This window comes from Elaeis guineensis, chromosome 12, assembly GCF_000442705.2.
Source record: "Elaeis guineensis isolate ETL-2024a chromosome 12, EG11, whole genome shotgun sequence".
NCBI lineage: Eukaryota > Viridiplantae > Streptophyta > Magnoliopsida > Arecales > Arecaceae > Elaeis > Elaeis guineensis.
Window position 1 is genome coordinate 7,678,256 of NC_026004.2, and position 20,220 is coordinate 7,698,475.

At 40.8% G+C, this 20,220-nt stretch overlaps 1 protein-coding gene and 1 pseudogene across 4 annotated transcripts; both read left to right on the top strand.

Moving 5' to 3' along the window:
* Positions 1-504: 504 nt before the first annotated feature.
* LOC105055472 (pyruvate kinase, cytosolic isozyme) lies at positions 505-15,307 on the top strand. 4 transcript variants are annotated; one of them, XM_010937294.4, is made up of 4 exons: positions 505-654; positions 771-1,133; positions 13,283-13,744; positions 14,204-15,307. In XM_010937294.4, the coding sequence occupies exons 2-4, from the start codon at positions 876-878 to the stop codon at positions 15,014-15,016; spliced, it is 1,533 nt and encodes a 510-aa protein (XP_010935596.1). In that variant the 5' UTR covers positions 505-654; positions 771-875; the 3' UTR covers positions 15,017-15,307. The 4 variants fall into 4 exon arrangements, with proteins under 4 accessions (XP_010935596.1, XP_010935597.1, XP_019709725.1 ...); XM_010937295.3 differs by having other exon boundaries at positions 786-1,133; XM_019854166.3 differs by having other exon boundaries at positions 531-658.
* A 71-nt stretch (positions 15,308-15,378) lies between these two features.
* LOC105055539 (uncharacterized) lies at positions 15,379-19,880 on the top strand (annotated as a pseudogene).
* Positions 19,881-20,220: the final 340 nt, after the last annotated feature.

The following is a 20,220-nucleotide window of genomic DNA, read 5'->3' on the forward strand; positions in this document are numbered from 1 at the left end:
CCATAGATCACAGATGATATTGATCGGCAATCTACCTCTCACTAGCCATCTAATTAAGATTGTACTTTCGATATGATAAAATAAAAAAAACTATAATATAATATAAATTATATATTAAATTATTATTATATTTTATAATATTATTATAATATAGTGTAATAATATAATATAATATATACTATAATGTGATATTATTGTAATCATAATATAAAATAATCCTGTGATGGAGGTTTGAACTAGTTCCTGCACCCGAATTGCCGGAATAAGTCAAATTAAAAGTCTAAGAATAATCAGTTTTATGTCGCGCACCAAACTGACCTGCGTCCATTTTACGAGCGCAGCAGTCAATTAACCAAATCAGCGGGTGCGCACCCGGTTTTCGACTGTTCGGGCGCTTTGGATACGGCAAAAGCATATCCCCCGAATAATCCGCCTCCGAATCCAATCTCGACATTTACTCCCACGGTGCAACGAAAGGGAAACAGCCTTTGGAAACGAAATTTCCGGGGCTATTTAGGTCGTGGTTGCGACCCGCTCAAATCGAACGGAAATCCGCCGTCCGCGTGGCAAGACCTTTCTCATGTTTCAAGCCTGCCGCCTTCCTTTCGGTCCACCGAGCTTCCGCTGAGAGTTCGGTGGGCGGAAGACAGGAACGTAGGTGGATTCCACTCCGCTACCCTTCTTTCCCTCTCTAGAGCAGAAGAAAAGCAGAAAGTTCTTTTAAAAACACCCATCTTTTCGATTTCTGTCAGATTAAAATCCATTCCCAGATCTATTGCTTTCAGGATCGCTCAATACCCGCCTTCTCCGATCTTTCTGTGAGGGTTTCCAATCTCAAGTCTGTGTGAGGGGATTCGGGTTTTTTGGCAGGAAGGATGGCGAGCATCGACATAGAGGGGATCTTGAAGGAGTTGCCGAACGATGGTCGGGTGCCAAAGACAAAGATCGTGTGCACGCTGGGCCCTGCGTCGAGGTCGGTGCCGATGCTGGAGAAGCTGCTGAGGGCGGGGATGAACGTGGCCAGGTTCAATTTCAGCCATGGGAGCCACGAGTACCATCAGGAGACGCTCGATAATCTCAGGATCGCCATGCAGAACACCCAGATTCTCTGCGCCGTCATGCTTGACACGAAGGTTTGATTTTGGTCCCCGAGATGCTGTCATTTCCTTTGACCGATCGATTTGTATGCTTTTCTGTTGGAAATTGGGTAACTTTGGAACTGTAGATTGGTTATAGAAAAGATGTAACATGTCCGACTCTGTAGAAATAGCTCGAGGATCCTTCAGTTTTCGTAAATTCATTGAGAAAAAGGAGGTCATCAGTTTATTTATAGTAAAGTTTTTTTTTAATTTTTTTTTTATTTTTAAGTTGTTATTGCTTTTTAAACACTGAATAATATTAAAGTAGTTAAAATATACTTCAATTCAGTTATTAGTGATTTGCAGCATCCTGCTACGGGAGGGTTCTTCCCCCTCTTCTGGGGTTCTAGTGAGATTAGACTGGTAGCCAGTTAGATAGAAGTATCATGCTAGTGGAGTGATATCGTGATATCTATTGATTGAATAAATCTAAACTCTGTAACCATAATTTGGGCCATCACCATAGTCCTTGGAATTGATCCCGGGAAATATTTAATTGGCAAAGCTGAAATATATTTTGAATACGCTTTATTGGGCTTCAGTTATAGTTGGTATTCATAGTATCTGGACTTGCTAGTATTTGCGTGATGTGCCTCTTCTTGGACTTCTGATTTCAAGACCATTATGTCTGGGATTGCATTAATGGTACCGGGATTGCACAGATTTTGTGTCTTCTGGACTATCTCATCATTTTCAAAAATGTAAAAGTCATAAATAACTCAATATGGTAAACATTGTTTGAAGACTGTAAATTTGATAAATATGTACTTTTGTCCTGCAAATAATGCTAAATTGTAAATTCAAACTGGTTATTGTCAGTTTGGCAAGGTTGAAGAGGTCTAGTTTATTTAGATACTAACTTGGGTTCTGGCATTCGTATGGAGCTTACTGAGGTAAAGCAGTTATTCCAATTTTACCTGTGAAGAAGTCAGCTCGTTGAATGAGATGGAAGATGATATGTAGGCCAAGGAATAGATTTCATATGGTAAGGTTGTTGACTAATGTGACCCTTATTCTTCCGGGAATATAAATTTTGAGATATGTTGATGAGTAAGGCGATGAGATTCGTTTCACTTCATCTTCCGTTCAGGACCCAGCCTTGGAAAAAAGATCTTAACTATGATAATATGAGCATACTTATAGATTAGTGCGGTGTGTAACCTTTGTTTGGTATGATATTGATTGGCCTCATTACTTTAGTGTGAATTCATACAGTTAGTGTGATGTAGAGAATGCTATCTAGGATTTTGGATTGATGTACTGAATGCTGGTGATATGCTGTCCTTGCATGAGTGGGTACATTCTTTGCTGTGCCGGTGCTCAGAGGAATAAGCAGAGATCTTGTATCGCCGTAGTAGCAGGGTTAAGAACATCAAGGAGTATATGCTAAAATAAAAATAAAAACAACAACAACTACCCATGGTATTGGCAACAACAACTACTCATGGTATTGGCTTGAGAACAACAACAACAACTACTCATGGTATTGGCTTGAGAACAACTTAAACATAGTATTCGTTGCTATTCTATGGAGCTATTGTATATTATGTCTGATTGGATGTCTTTGTGATCTTCTTTCTTTTTGCATATTTTATTTTATTTTATCATATTTGGTTCTATTTTATAGAGGCATTTAGTTCCTTGCTTTTAGTTTTGGTTTTGACTAAGTATTTCGAGGAATATATTCTCCCATTTTTTAAAAAGAAGTAGCTAAGCTTCCCTAGTCCTATTTCTTTTAAGTTAGAATTAAAGGACAATTATATTCTCTGATTTTTTGCTTTAGCAGCAAATGAAAATTTAAAACAATTCTCTGTTGGACTCATTATTATTGCAGTTTAGTGTGATACTCACCAATATTCTTCCCTTTTTTACAAACTTTTGCATACATTCTCTCATTTGTGACTATCCATGATCTGTGCTCCTCATATTACCTCAATTCCTTTAATTAAAGAAATTTAGCACCCTGACTAGCATGGTTCTTAGTTTCTTTCCTGTATAGATTCTTAGGGCTCATCACATTCCCTAGAAAAGGAAAGTCATAGGCTTCAACAAGTTGAATTGCTTGTAAGCACATCATTTAAGCCTGAGTCACAAGAAACACTCTCACATTTTCCATCCATGAGAAGTTTGCAGAATCAGGTATGACATGTGTTGTGGACTCCTTTGTGATACCTGGTCTCTTTGAGGACCATTTTGCATGACATGAATCAAGTAATGGATGAGGCTTCACTTTGTGTGATGCTGTTTATTAACAAGTTCTACCATGGAATATTCTTTATTTCTCTCGACTGTAATGAGTAGTGATCCACTGGTCAAAGGAGCTCTCCTGTATGGGCAGATGTTTTGAAACATGTCATTGCACTGTTGAAATAAGAGGTGGGTGCATTATCTTTTCTTAAGAAGTCAAGTTAGGAGCAACAATGGGCTTCAGAACTACCATATCTCTATTGAAAGTGTGCATACAACTAGAGAGCAAACTTGCAATTTATTTATTTATTTATTTGTTTCCATTTGGTGGACTACTCAATATATTTATTGCATCTCCGAATCTCACATTTGGCATGAAATCCTATATGACGTGCCTTAGTATGCATGGCGCCTCACTTTACAAAATCCTATTCCACATAACATCGTATGATGAAGCCAAAAAGTGCATCTTTGATAGCCATTCTTAGTGCAACTCATGAAGCTAGAGGAATAATAGAATGAGTGTAATCTGCTTAAAGTGAACTATGATGTAATAACCTGTACATGCATTTACCTTCTTTTAATCTTTCCGTGCTGACCATATTCTGATTTCTAGCTGTCGATATGGGCAGCACATATTGGTTTCATTTGCGATGAACTGGCCTCGACAGTATCGTATAACACAAAAAAACAAGCTGTCATAGTTGGAGAATCAATTAAATATTCGGAAACTATCCTCACATCCAATCGCATCAACTGACTTTTCAGCCTGAAACTGATAATTATTAATTTAAGACCATGTGTTTCCACCCTTGACAAAAACTATTTCTGGGGATCCTTGTGCTTCCAACAATGACTCATGATCAGTGCTATATATAAATGTAGTGGAACCATTTTCATAGATGTCAACAAGGTTTAAAATGCCAAATATATCACTCCTTACTTCCAAACCTTACTGCCCCATATTGTATTCCATATTGACTTGTGGCATTGTAGAGGTGTATTATCTGCACTTGCAAACTATGAATAGATATGGGGGGCATACTATTCTACTTACTATTTTGCTATCTGACTGGTATGCCCCTATACTGTTAGATGCCAAATGTTCAATGTCAATACTAGCAGTTTGCTTTTTGGAAATTTCAATCAAATACTTACTCTTTAAAGCTTGTTGTGAGCTGACATTTTGATTAATTCTACATCTGATGTCTGTTGACAATCAAACCAGTTGGTGGCTACTGATCTTTTTCAGAGGCCAATTTTCTTCATCAACCTAGATTAGGGCACGTCCACCTTCTGTCTACAAGTTTGAGCTATTGCTCTTTCAAGGTATCACCATTTGCACTATCCTCTTAAGTTAGCCATCTAGATGATTAAAACAGTCACCATACATTAGGCATATCTGGTTAGTTGCATCAATTCCTGCATCCATGCTGTAGTTTCTGGTATGCTTAGTTGCATTATAAGTGTTGTAAATGATAGTTATCATTGGACCCTTGAATATCAGTGTGATGCAACTTGGTCAATGGTTGGTACCTTAACCTTTTCTGGAGGTTGTGTGATGCGGGACAATCCTAAAAAGAAAATCAATCCTAATAATCAAGCTCTCTTCTGTTCATCAACAACAAATCACGTCCGGCCAGGGGCTCATTATTCCCAGGACAGACAGTATAGTTGCCTATACTCTGCTCAGGAGGCGTGATTGATTGATACGAGACTAAAGCGAGATCAATCTAAATGATACAGACGAATGCCATTCGAGAGATCAGTAAACAATTAGTAATAGAAAATTTCATAAACAGATAGCAGAAATTAAACATGCTCACGAGTAAATGCAAAAAAAGAAATAAGAATGGAACGAGAGAAAATAAAATATTAAACCCGTGAGAAAATCCAAAAAGATGATAAGAATCCGGATCGTGGTAGTTAAGAAACTACTCTGATTAGGGCTCTTAATCTTTTAACCAAACAGATCCATCGATAAAGAACTAGGTCTTTACCAACATCGGATTAAAAAAAAAATCAAAGATCAACTGTTAAGGAACGAAGGTCCTTGACAGCATATGATCTGTAGAATAAGAAATCACTCCTTCTCTCAGCACGACAGATGAATATTCTGGAGGAGACAGATCTTCTCTTGACGGAATAGGCTTGCGTGGGTAGATGGTGGAGTCGATCAGAGTCGCAGGAACACTGAATCTTAAGTAGAAGGAATAGGATAGAAAGTGGGCCTCACACCCTCCCCTTGTGGGGCGATTTTGGGTCTCACACCCTCTCCCTCTCGGAGCGATTGACACAAGTATTTGTGGAGTTTGTAAAATCATTCATTGTTTTCTTTCATGAAAGATACAAGGATTTATATAGGACTCTAAGGATCCTATTTGTTTAGGAATCTCTTATTTTTACAAGGAAGAAATCAACCCTTCACAAAAAAGTAAAGCATTATAATCTACCATAGGAAAGAAATCAGCCTTCAACAAAATAAGTAAGTAGCCAAGAACTCTTAAGGAATTCTAAGGAAGAAATGGAATTTCATGTGGGTGCTTGATGCTTGACACAACTTGGCATGAGCACGGCATATGCTGGCATGCATATTCTTCTCTTGGCATGTGGAGAGTGGTGGCTCCAAAGGTGACGTGGACAAATCCAAGTATGGCCCTATGGACCCAAAGCCAAATGCATTAAAATTTATTGACTGAAAATAAATAACTGAAGTAGAATCAATTTAATGAGGCTTCTTCGATCCAAATCGAACTTAAATTATGTTGCCGATTTTTGATGGCTCTGGTGTCCGCACCAATTCTCCCGAGGTGGGAAAAACTCGACCCTGTCGAGTGTGGATCGATTTCGCTCTGGTGACGCTCAAGTAGATCGGGATCAATGCGTTGCAGCTCTTCTCGAGTGATCCAGGTATCTTCAGACTCCGGTCGACCTCGCCATCTGACCAGATACCGCTGATAGCCTCGACTCCGGGTGGAAAGGATCTGCTCATCCAAAATTCTCTCAATCTGATCGTGTTTTGCTGACATTTTGGTTGGTGGACACTCAGGGATAGGTTCGCTCTCAAAGGTTGGTTCAGGCTCAAATGGCTCACTAGGTATCCGAGTTGGTTTTTTATAGGCGACAAGATCTGTAATGTTAAAAGTAGAGCTAATTCCAAAATCAGAAGGTAGGTCCACAACATACGCATTTGATCCGATTTTCTTTATGATCTTAAATGGACCTGCTCCTCGGGCATGTAACTTCTTCACGGTTCCGGGAGGAAACCGTTCAGGCCTCAATCGAACCATCACATAGTCTCCCTCTGCAAACTCTTGAACACGTCGATGAGAATCTGCATTCTGTTTATAAACTTTATTACTCATACTAATTTTTTTACTGATCTCTTTATGCAGACTCTTGACATGCTGTGCAAATGACTCTGCAGATTCGGAAATCCTAGCATGCATGGGTAGTGGGATGAGGTCTATTGGTTTTCTAGGTTGATATCCATGAACTACTTCAAAAGGACTCATGCCAATGGACCTATTAACAGAGCTATTATATGCAAATTCGGCTCGGGGCAGCAAAAGATCCCAGTTACCCATATGTTCCCCAATCAAGCAACGCAAAAGATTTCCAAGACTCCTATTAACCACTTCGGTCTGACCGTCTGTTTGCGGATGATAGGCAGAAGAAAACTTTAGTTTTGTGCCTAAAAGATGCCATAGGGTTTTCCAAAAGTAGCTCATAAATCTAACATCCCTATCAGAAACAATGGTTTTAGGCAATCCATGTAGTCTAACAATCTCATCAAAGTATATCCTTGCAACTTTCGACGCGTCGGACGTTTGGCAACAGGGCAAGAAATGGGCCATTTTTGAAAATCTATCTACAACCACTAGAATGGAATCATGCTTCCTGGCTGTCCTAGGTAATTCCAAAACAAAATCCATACTAACATCTTGCCAAGGACAGTCTGGTATAGGTAAGGGTGTATATAAGCCGGTGTTTTGTTTTCTCTGCTTGGCCACGGCACATGTTCTACATTGGGCAACAATTCGGGCGACATCTCTTTTCAAGCTTGGCCAAAAGAATTGGGCTTCTACCAACTCTATAGTTTTATTCCTACCAAAGTGTCCAGCTAATCCTCCAGCATGTAATTCCCAAACTAAAAAATCTCTCAAAGATGTACGGGGGATACACAGCCTAGTTTCTCTAAATAGGTAACCATCCTGAAGGGTATATTCACTACGTTCTCTAGATGGCCCCTTACGTAAAGCGGTAAGTATGTCACCAAAATCTGGACACTCATAATTTTCTTTAATCTTATCAAAACCAACAACTTCTATACTAACGGTGGACAGCAAAGTATGACGGCGACTCAGGGCATCAGCAGCACGATTCTCTACACCTGCACGGTGTTTCAAAACAAAAGTATAGGCTTGCAAAAACTCGACCCACCTACCGTGTCTATAATTCAATTTCTTTTGAGAATTCAGGAATCTAAGGGCCTCATGGTCAGAGTACAAAATAAATTCTTGCGGTAGCAGGTAATGCCTCCAATATCTTAAAGCTTGAATTACCGCATAAAACTCCTTATCATAGGTAGAATACTTGAGTTTAGAATCGTTAAGTTTCTCGCTAAAGTATGCTACCGGATGACCTTCTTGACTAAGGACACCACCAATCCCAACTCCTGACGCATCGCACGCTGCTTCAAAAATCTTAGAAAAATCAGGGAGACGTAAGATTGGGGCATGAGTCATCTTGTCCTTAATGTCTAGAAAGGCTCTATTGGCTGCCCTAGTCCATTCAAAATTTTCCTTTCTAATGCAGTCAGTGATGGGAGCGACTATGGTGCTAAACCCTTTTATGAACCTACGATAAAAAGTTGCTAATCCATGAAAACTCCGCACGTCATGCACACTCTTGGGCACCGGCCACTCAACTATTGCTCTAATCTTTTCAGGATCAGCAGATACACCATTGGGGGTAACAACAAAACCTAAAAAGATGATATGGTCTGTCATAAAAGCGCACTTCTTAGGATTAGCATACAAGCTTTCTGTTTTAAGAACTTGACACACTCTTTGGAGGTGATCTAAATGGTCTTCCCTAGTTCGACTATAGATCAAAATGTCATCAAAATATACGACTACAAATACTCCTATAAATGGTCGTAGTACTTGGGTCATCAACCTCATGAAGGTACTAGGAGCATTAGATAATCCAAATGGCATCACCATCCACTCATATAAACCATTTTTTGTCTTGAAAGCAGTTTTCCACTCATCTCCCGGTCTAATCCTTACTTGATGGTAACCACTCTTAAGATCGATCTTAGAAAAGATAGTGGATCCGGCCATCATATCTAACATGTCATCTAACCTAGGGATGGGAAAGCGGTACTTAATGGTGATCTTATTAATGGCACGGCTATCTATGCACATCCTCCATGTACCATCCTTCTTTGGAGTCAGTAGTGCAGGAACCGCGCAAGGACTCAAACTCTCCCTCACAAATCCTTTTTTTATCAGCTCTCCAACTTGTCTTTGTAGCTCAGCATGCTCATTAGGGTTCAACCTATAGTGGGGCAAGTTGGGTAGGGTAGATCCAGGAACTAAATCAATGGCATGTTGAATGTTTCTCATAGGCGGTAAGTAATCTGGAAGATCCTCAGGAAAGACATCATGAAACTCAGCAAGAAGGCTAGCTACTTCCTTAGGATAATCCACCTTAGAATCCTCACGAACTTCTCTAGCAACAAGCATCCAAACTGGTGATCCTTCACTCATGACCGTCTCTAATTCTTTAGCACCTATCAGATTGAGGCTTTTCTTCTTAAGATTTTCTTTTGGTCCATCGCCTATCTTTCTATTAGTAGCCTTAGGTGGGGAAGGATTAATCGTGATCTTCTTACCCTGATGAGTAAAGCTGCAGGAGTTGGTACGGCCATAAATCGTAACATCATTGTCGAATAGCCAAGGCCGACCTAATATGATACTTCCGACTTCCATGGGTAAGACATCGCACCACACATGATCCTGATAGGAATGAAGCTGGATGGGCACACGACATCTAAATTTGATGGGAATAGAGGAGGAATCAATCCAAGACACACGGTATGGACTAGGATGATCTACAGGAGTTAATCCTAATCGCTTAACCGTGTCGGTGGAGATGGCATTGATACAGCTACCGCTATCAATGATCACCTTACAAATTTTATCGCCAAATTTTATGAAGGTATGGAAAATAGAGGTCCTACGCCGGTCTTCACTTTCCTTAGTTTGGGCTAGGACATACCTAACGACTCCAAGCCTAAGGTCTGACTCAGGTGTGGCATAACCTAGGATGTCCTCAGTACTCTCAAATTGCTCGGCTAAATCTGGATCAGCTTCATAAACTTCCTCTTCAATATTTTCTAGAGTTTCTCCTTCTAATTCTTCTACGAATAATGATCGGTTGGGGCATTGTGCAGCAAAGTGACCGTAACCATGGCACTTGAAGCAATGAGATCGAGAACTACTTCCTTTTGATAACTCTCCTATAGCTCCTTTTCCTTTATCTTCTTTTCTCCCAATAGGATTTGTAAGTGGAGGTCTGTTACTAGGAGTTTGATTAATATTAGGTCTCGATCCAGAAGGGGTTACTCGGTTGGGTTCAGGACGACGGAGAGTCGAATATCTAGAAAATCTTTCAAAATCTAAGACAAGTTGATAAGCTTGTTCCAACGTGGTTACCTCTCGCAGAAAGAGCTCACGCTGAATATCCTCTCGTAATCCAGCTCTAAATCGAGATAAGGTAACAACTCTATCTTCGGCTACTCCACATCTCATGAGGTATTCATCAAATCTCCTGATATACTCGGTGACTGATCTATTCCCTTGAGTAAGCCTCTGCCATTGATCTAAAAGTCTTTGTTGGTAAGAGGTGGGGAGGTACTTCTCTCTGAGTTTTTCTTTCATCTCATCCCAGGTTTCTATCAGATCTTGTCTTCTCTGATTGAGAAGACGCTCTACACTTTCTCAATAAAGTCGGGCTTGCCTCATCAATTTCATCCTAGCAAATCTAACTCTCCTTGCTTCAGACATTTCATACCATCCAAAATAGTGGTCCATACCTGATTCCCAATCTAGGTACTCTCTCGGATCTAGACAACCATCAAAACTTGGGGCTTCGACTTTCACATTCCTAAGAATATGCTCATCTTGATCGAACTGGTTATGGTGCGGACGTGCCCCTATAGGTCGATCAAGTTCTAGATTCCTACCTCTTTGTCCTATAGGTAGTCGGAGAGACTCAGGTTCAGGTTGTTTTTGCCTAGCTTCTTCTAATACCACTATTCTCTCATCCATGGCTTTCATAAAATTTTTCATGTCATCAAACTTTTCAGTCAGAGCATTAATGATGGCTGCTATATTGGGATCCATATTGGTGTTGGGTGGGGAAGTAGGATGTTGGTACCAGGTACCTGATCTAGTGGTCATGCAACTCTAAGATGCAGAAATAAGGTGCAATAAAATTAAAATGCTTGAAAGTAAAGTACGAAATTTAGAGTGCGAAAATTTAACTTGCGAAAATTTAAATTGCTGAATTTAAACTAAAGCCCTAATCAACCTGCTCTGATACCAAATTGATGCGGGACAATCCTAAAAAGAAAATCAATCCTAATAATCAAGCTCTCTTCTGTTCATCAACAACAAATCACGTCCGGTCAGGGGCTCATTATTCCCAGGACAGACAGTATAGTTGCCTATACTCTGCTCAGGAGGCGTGATTGATTGATACGAGACTAAAGCGAGATCAATCTAAATGATACAGACGAATGCCATTCGAGAGATCAGTAAACAATTAGTAATAGAAAATTTCATAAACAGATAGCAGAAATTAAACATACTCACGAGTAAATGCAAAAAAAGAAATAAGAATGGAACGAGAGAAAATAAAATATTAAACCCGTGAGAAAATCCAAAAAGATGATAAGAATCCGGATCGTGGTAGTTAAGAAACTACTCTGATTAGGGCTCTTAATCTTTTAACCAAACAGATCCATCGATAAAGAACTAGGTCTTTACCAACATCGGATTAAAAAAAAAATCAAAGATCAACTGTTAAGGAACGAAGGTCCTTGACAGCATATGATCTGTAGAATAAGAAATCACTCCTTCTCTCAGCACGACAGATGAATATTCTGGAGGAGACAGATCTTCTCTTGACGGAATAGGCTTGCGTGTGTAGATGGTGGAGTCGATCAGAGTCGCAGGAACACTGAATCTTAAGTAGAAGGAATAGGATAGAAAGTGGGCCTCACACCCTCCCCTTGTGGGGCGATTTTGGGTCTCACACCCTCTCCCTCTCGGAGCGATTGACACAAGTATTTGTGGAGTTTGTAAAATCATTCATTGTTTTCTTTCATGAAAGATACAAGGATTTATATAGGACTCTAAGGATCCTATTTGTTTAAGAATCTCTTATTTTTACAAGGAAGAAATCAACCCTTCACAAAAAAGTAAAGCATTATAATCTACCATAGGAAAGAAATCAGCCTTCAACAAAATAAGTAAGTAGCCAAGAACTCTTAAGGAATTCTAAGGAAGAAATGGAATTTCATGTGGGTGCTTGATGCTTGACACAACTTGGCATGAGCACGGCATATGCTGGCATGCATATTCTCCTCTTGGCATGTGGAGAGTGGTGGCTCCAAAGGTGACGTGGACAAATCCAAGTATGGCCCTATGGACCCAAAGCCAAATGCATTAAAATTTATTGACTGAAAATAAATAACTGAAGTAGAATCAATTTAATGAGGCTTCTTCGATCCAAATCGAACTTAAATTATGTTGCCGATTTTTGATGGCTCTGGTGTCCGCACCATTGTGCCTTTGCAATGAGAACCTATTTGCATCCTGTGTAAAATCTGAATTAAATCTCATTTGATTTAAATTTTCATTAAAAGATGGATTAGGGTCTTTAGAAAGGTAAAGAAAGGGGGAAGCTGTGATTGTTCTTTGCTTTATTTTATAAGAGATATTCTGTTAGATTTGAAGGGTGGAAGCAGTGAAAGGAATGCTTTTTTATTTGCAGGGGATCCATCCTAGATTAATTATATTCTGAAGTTTTCTTCAACTTACTAGCCTATTTTTTCTCTTGATGATCTAGTCATGTCCTAATTGCAAAGAGTATATTTCAACACAATGGATCAGGACTATGAGTTTCTAGTTGTGGTGGGTGATCAGTCTTAGAGGGCCAGAACTAGGATTCGGCTCATAGCATATATTTCAATTCTTAATATACTTGGCATAGATGTACTAAGATGACCAATATCAAGATGAGACCTCATGGTATAGATTGTTTACAGATGCAGTGTTACTTGGTAATTCGAGAACATGCGGAAAAAACTTCAAATATGAAATAAACCTGGCTAAAAAAAGACTTAATACCCCTGCAAAAGAACATGTTTCATCTATTTGTGGATGGTTGATGAGGCTCCAGCCAGATAGCTGCTATCAAAATTTGAATAGGTGTCACAGGAGGAGATGGTAGGAGAGGATTGAAGAGGATGCAGTGAAAAGAAAGGGAAGTTTCACTGGAGTACATGAATTATTCTGTAATCCTTTCCCTTTCCCACTTTCACAAGTTTTTGAGTGCATTCCTTCATTTATTTCACTGGAGCATTTTCTTGCTTGTTTTCCTATGTGGTGGCGCTCATGCGAACTATCGGAAATATGTTTGAAGAAATAATATTCTTAGGTTGTGCAAAATTGAAGTGGATTCTTTTGTCTAACCTTTTGTATTCTACTTTACTTTAGCTTGTTATCTTTGTTGGATTGCTTTGGATTGTTTGTCTTTGTTGGATCTTTCTTTCTGTCTCTAACTAAGATTGCTAGACAAGGCAAGCTTGGTGATTTTTATCACCAGAGCCCTTCCTAGCATTTGCATTTGTTCTTACTTTCCTGCTTATATTGTTACAGGGTCCAGAGATCCGTACTGGCTTCCTGAAGGATGGCAAACCTATCAAGCTGAAGGAGGGTCAGGAAATTACAATAAGCACTGATTACAGCATTAAGGGCGATGAGAACATGATTTCCATGAGCTACAAGAAACTTCCTGTAGATTTGAAGCCTGGAAATACCATATTGTGCTCAGATGGTACTATAACCCTTACTGTCCTGTCATGTGATCCAGATGCCGGAACTGTGAGATGCCGTTGTCAGAACACTGCTATGTTAGGTGAGAGGAAGAATGTCAATCTGCCAGGTATTGTGGTGGATCTCCCAACATTGACAGAGAAAGATAAAGAAGACATCTTGGGATGGGGTGTTCCCAACAATATTGATATGATTGCACTATCCTTTGTGCGCAAGGGGTCTGATCTAGTTCATGTTCGAGAAGTTCTTGGGTCTCATGCCAAGCGCATTAAATTAATGTCAAAGGTATGTATTCATCTCTCTTTCTCTCTTCCCCTTCTTAAATCCCCACTCCCTCCTTTCTCTCTTAATCTATCATGTATCTATCTGTCATCCATTTATCTGTCATTTATCTATCGTTGATCTATGTATGCATGTACGCCTTTGAGCATAGGCTATGTATGCATGTACGCCTTTGAGCATAGGCTATTGTTTATGTAGTTACGAAAATTGCTATTGCACCTTGCTCCTTGAGCAGTTTGTATAGTTGATTTTCCGGACATCATGTATCTATTTATGCATGTCTGTGTGTAGGCTAATGTGTATGCACTTACAAAAATTGCTTTTGCACCTTTCTCCTTGAGCATTTCGTATGGTTGATTTTGTTAGGACATAGTATTACTGATGGTTAATGGTTTTCCACATCTCTGTATTCACCTATAGAATTTCATATAATGAACAAGTTCTTAATGTTGGTTTATGTAGGTTGAAAACCAGGAGGGGGTGGTTAACTTTGATGATATCTTGAGGGAGACAGATTTTTTCATGGTTGCTCGTGGTGATCTTGGAATGGAGATACCAGTTGAGAAGATTTTCCTTGCTCAGAAGATGATGATTTACAAGTGCAACCTTGTGGGTAAGCCAGTAGTGACTGCCACTCAGATGCTAGAATCAATGATCAAGTCCCCTCGCCCAACACGTGCTGAAGCCACTGACGTTGCCAATGCTGTTCTCGATGGCACGGACTGTGTCATGCTCAGTGGTGAAAGTGCTGCTGGAGCCTACCCTGAGCTGGCAGTGAAGATCATGGCTCGGATTTGTATTGAGGCAGAGTCCTCTCTTGACTATGATGCCATCTTCAAGGAGATGATAAGGTCTGCTCCTCTTCCTATGAGTCCATTGGAGAGCCTTGCATCCTCGGCTGTCCGCACAGCTAACAAGGCCAAGGCTGCACTGATTGTTGTCTTGACACGCGGTGGGACCACCGCCAAGCTAGTGGCCAAATATCGACCTCGAGTTCCAGTTTTTTCAGTGGTGGTCCCAGTGTTGACAACAGATTCATTTGATTGGACCGTCAGCGATGAAAGCCCAGCTAGGTTAAGCCTTGTTCACAGGGGTCTTATCCCACTGCTGGCGGAGGGTTCTGCCAAAGCTACTGATTCGGAGTCAACAGAGGTGATACTGGGGGCTGCACTGAAGTCTGCCATGCAGAAGCGGTTGTGCAAACCGGGTGATTCTATTGTTGCTCTGCACCGCATCGGTGTTGCATCTGTTATAAAGATCTGCATCGTTAAATGAATGATAAATGGACGAAGCCAAATATTTCTATTTATAATGCTGTTTTTGTTGTAATTTGTAGTAACAAGTGCTCCCCATGCTTTACCTGCAGTTTGCAGGGAAGATCCAATGGGTTGGGTGTTCGAGGAACTCCCATGTCATTCGGGAGCATTGTTTTGGTTACTGTATTTCGTGATGCAAGCTTTCGGTTGACTATCACCGGTTCCCGAGTGTTCTGGAGTAAATGAATAATGAGCTTTGTAATTGAGCTTTCAGTTTGCATGGAAGATATTATGCATATGAGCTTTGTAATTCTGAATTTTCTTGCGAAAAGTGTTAGGATTTGTAATTGAGCAATTTTTGAATGTTTATGCAAAAGGATAATGAGGATGCTTGTGATTGAGCAGGTACTGGGTGCTTGATTCTAATTCCAGTGTGATTATGGGGGGAGGGATCAGATGCCTAATGGTATCAGACCATTTCTGCAAACTCAACCCATCTGATGCTTGGCTGGCTATTTCGAAACTTTTCATCGGGTCTCCATGCTGTGTTAGGTATTTGGAAAGAAGGATGGGATAACAATATACGTTGTTCTGATACCTCCTCAATATAATACATGACACTACAGAATATATTGAGGTATCACAACCAGGAATTCGTAACACATTTATTTTGGCTGGAATTTCTGAAATTTGCTTGTGGAATGGGCACCAATAAAGCTTCACAGGGTTCACACCTGGTCCTCGATCTCTAAATTATGGATGCGTGGCTTGTTACATGTTCTGAGAGTAGGGGAATATACTCGCTGAATCGGAGAATGAGATTGGTTACACTTCTAGTGCCATTGTTGCGCTAAACAATCAAATGGATTGTCAATTGTGTGTCACTCCGTTCCGGATCCCATGCTTGTCTGCTCGAGATAGCGAACCTATATTCAGCCAATCCATTTATCAAGCCAGTCAACCTTGGTGAGAGTTTGGTTTCTGAGTTTCCAACTATCCAATTAAATCAGTTATACCGTCTATTCAGGTGTGCAACGCCTAGTTGGGTATGATCGAATGGACCGACTCTGATACTGTTTTGTCTTTCCCATCTTTGTTTTGTGGAATCCATCTAAATAGACAGCCGATTAAATTGTAGCATCTTTTCTGAAAACGCAGTTATATTTCACAGTTCGATGCATCAGTCGTAACTGTCTTGATGCAAGAGTCTGCATTTGATCCGCAATCTCTCCTTCGTGGGAGATTATTAGCTAGAATGATTCTACCACAAAGGATATAAACAAAGCTACTAAAAGCTAAACACATCAACCATAAAATCTAGTTCCTATTTAATGCATAACCATGATTAATCATGGTTTAGTAGTATTCTTCCCCTCAGTCCGTGTGCTCCTCCAAGAAGAATTCTCTCCTCCCCGCTTTCAGCTTCGTTCTCCCCTTTTTAGTTTGGGTCGTCCGTTTACTTCTGCAATTTTCCCACCAAGCCATCTTTTCCCAATAAATCATGGTTACACATTTAATGTGAATCAGATTTTATGGTTGACGTGCTTAGCTTTTAGTGGCTTTGCCTGCATGGTAGAATTTCTACCTAATAATTTCTCGTAGGATACAAGTTCTCACAGATGATGGCGTTCTGGCCTTCTGGGTGATCCCATCCCATGCATGGATATGCATGAGTTGGAAGCGCGTTCTAGTTCCTGGAAAGACGTGCCGTGCAAACAAAACCACGTTTAACGAGCCCCTCGCCGCATAAAGCACTTCCAGTTAAGTTAGGAAGTGTAAAAAAAATCTTGTGAGGGCTGTCAAATAGTTTAAGATGTAACATAGGCTGATTACAGTCAGCTTAAGTGAAGGCTTAAAATATGGGTCAGTGTTTTGGGCTCTAATCTCCATGCTTACCCTGAATTTGATTAGAATTTTGGGATCTGCTATAGAATGTGGACTGGGTACTCAAAGATACATGGGAGGAGATCAGGAGGTTGAACTCTGGCACGTCCGAATAGAGTGATAACTTTTCTTTCAATTAATGCCTGGTCCACAACTTGAAGAATATGATCATATTTACTAAAAATAAGAAAAAGAATATGTCAATGTGTATATTTTCATATATTTTCTGAAGTAAAAGATTTGAGATTTTGCAAAAAAATATGGAAAATGCATCAAAGTTGAGAATAATTAGAATAACTAAAAAATTAAAGAAATAAAATATTAATATAGTTTAGTACATTTGTTGATAAAATCAAGTATGTGAACCCAATAAATTGCACCAAATACATAACCACTTTCTGAAACCAACAGCATTCCACTCATAGCAATCATGCAAATGTTTCAAGCGCAAATGTTTCTTGAAATAACCATCAACAATAAGCAAACTAATCATAAGACTTATGAATGGTTGGATTATCTATTATTAATTCAGTTATATATCAAGTAAAATAAGTCAAACCTCTATTTAAATTTTGGAAAACGTTTTGAAGATTTACATTGAAAATGGTAAAATACAAAGAAAATATTAGTTCTTTAATTAATAATAAGTGATTTACTGTTGCTCTACATCCAGCAAGTACAGAGGCCATGTTAGTTCTATGTTCGTCAGGTATTGCACCCCACTTCTCCTAATCAATGCAATTTCGAACGAGTGGATGGTAATGGAACTGATGAAATAAAATAGCTGCCATTCCCACATGGTTCCATAAATCTTCTCACATAACGATGATTTAAGTAAACCCAAAACTAATTACCAAGCACCGACTGCAATTAACTCCTTTTGACTTCTTAGATCTAGTCCATAGAATTTAAGATGCCAATTCATAGGACTAGAGCTATAAATAGGTGCATTCCCTCCAAAGACTGTCCTCATCCCTCATCAGTGAGCACACGGCCAGTGAGTGTGTGCATTTGCTCCTTTAGTGCGTGCAACTTCGCACAAAAACAATGAGCTCCCAAAGGTCTCCTTTTCTCCTGGCTCTGAGCAATGCAGACCTTTATGGCAACCCGTCACCTCCACCGCCGGCGCCACTGTCGCCGACTGGGCCAGCCCCGCCGCCGCCATTTGCAGTGAAGGGTAAGGTTTTCCCTCCAGATCGACTCGACCTTCTGCAACGACCCGAACACCACCTGCTTTGGCAGGACCCTGTCGTGCCCGCGGCAGTGCCCCGAGTTCAAAGCGGCCGATCAGAAGGTGAGGGGCTGCTTCATTGACTGCAACAATCCAAGATGCGAGGCAGTCTGCAAGAGTGAGTAGCACTGGACCTGCACTGATCACAAACCATGCATTTTTGTTTGGCTAATTTTACGTACGTATGCTCCTGATGTATATAGGATTCGCAAAATAAGGATTTAAAGAAAGCCTTGAGTTGCATTTTGGCATTACCATTAAACTGTGCATGTAGACCCATGCATTTGTACCGTTTTTTTTTTTGTGCACAAAACCTAAAAAGTGCTAGATAAAATTTAACTAGAAAGTAGGTGGTCCATTTACTCGCCAAACTATACCTTGGCCAAATGAACAAGAGAGTGCATACTTCCGTCAAGAACATGTTGAAAACTGTGTGCGCGTGCGTGTGTGTATGTGATGAGCATAAAACTTTTTTTTCACCATGGCTTTCAACACCAGGAGTAGGTTCACGCCCACCCAGATAGCTGGAGGAGTTGATATAGAAATGCTAGTAAGTGGCTTTTATATAAATAAGATAAGTTTTGGAGGTGTGTTTGCAAAAGAAAAAGTTCTGAACCTCTTTGATAAAAATATAAAAGAACCAAAAAAAAAAAAAAAAAACGTTTTTTATACCACAAGTTCTTATAGTGGGGCAGTGCCTTCATGACACGTTGTAGCTGCGAAGCTATTGATACGTAAACAGGTGATGACATCTAATAATTGGACTAACCCACTAATCCTTTGGTGCTGCAGCCCGGAAGCCCAACTGCGAGGGAAACGGCGCCGCCTGCTTCGACTCCCGTTTCGTCGGCGGCGACGGCATCATGTTCTACTTCCACGGCAAGGCCAACGAGCACTTCACCCTCGTCTCCGACCCCAACCTCCAAATCAATGCTCGCTTCATCGGCATCCGCCCGGCCGGCCGCACCCGTGACTTCACCTGGACCCAAGCCCTCGGCATCCGCTTCGGCCCCCACTCTTTCACCCTCGCCGCCACCCCAGCCTCCTTCTGGGACCCCCGCGCCGATCACCTCTCCTTCTCCGTCGACGGCAAGCCCATCGACCTCGACGTCGGCCACCTCTCCTCCTGGTCCTCCCCCTCCACCAACCTCCACGTCGAGCGCACCGCCACTGTCAACAGTGTCACGGTGACGCTCCCCAGGTTGTTCGAGTTCATGGCGACGGTTGTCCCGGTGACGTAGGAGGACAGCAGGATCCACAAATACGGCATACCGGACGACGACTGCTTCGCCCACCTGGAGGTGCAGTTCAGGTTCTTCATGCTGTCCGAGAAGGTGGAGGGAGTTCTGGGGCAGACCTACCGGCCTGACTTCCAGAACCCGGTGAAGCGCGGGCTGCTAATGCCGATCATGGGCGGTAAGGACCGCTACTTCACCTCATCGCTGCTGTCGACCGAGTGCAAGAGCTGCGTTTTCTCGCCGAAGGAAAATGGGGCCGCCCTGGGGGATGTCGTCGCTGCCGCTACCTTGGATTGCACCAGAAAGATGAGCAGTGGGTATGGCGTGGTTTGCCGGAGATAAGTATGAGATGTTGTTGGCCAGTAAGGAAGGTAAGTGAGAGAGAGAGGGAGATGAGGGAGCAAATTAAGAAGGTGATTTGGCTGAATAAATGGCATATGGTGTTGCTGCTGATAGTGGTAGCAACTCATGTGGCTAAAGAGGTTTATGAGTGGTAACTAGACAACAGTTACAAGGTATATTTGTAATGCCTATCGGGAAAGAAAGCTAGACGGTAAGTATATGGATGGCAAAGTAATTGTAATTTGGAATCATTTTGCTCTGTATTTGGAAAGGCTTTACCAGCATCGATGAATAAAGAAAGCTAATTTGGGATGCATTTTGATCAAATCTAAATTTTGTATGGACTTATTTTATTTGCTTTCTTGATTATTTCTCTTTTGACCGATTGAGGAATAACGAGAGAAACATGGAGCTTCCCCCGGTTATAAAAGAAAATAAGTTTATCATGAAAATTTACAAGATTCACAATGTTTGAAGATAAGAGGAGGAGGAATTAAGAGGTTACTTTTAAGTGGAAGTGGATGAAGT

What these genes read in the sequence shown, in the direction of transcription:
- LOC105055472 (XM_010937294.4), top strand. Translation starts at nt 876, where the DNA reads ATGGCGAGCATCGACATAGAGGGGATCTTGAAGGAGTTGCCGAACGAT. An exon ending in CCGTCATGCTTGACACGAAG is followed by an intron (nt 1,134 to 13,282) that starts GTTTGATTTTGG and finishes ATATTGTTACAG; the next exon opens with GGTCCAGAGATCCGTACTGG. An exon ending in GCATTAAATTAATGTCAAAG is followed by an intron (nt 13,745 to 14,203) that starts GTATGTATTCAT and finishes TGGTTTATGTAG; the next exon opens with GTTGAAAACCAGGAGGGGGT.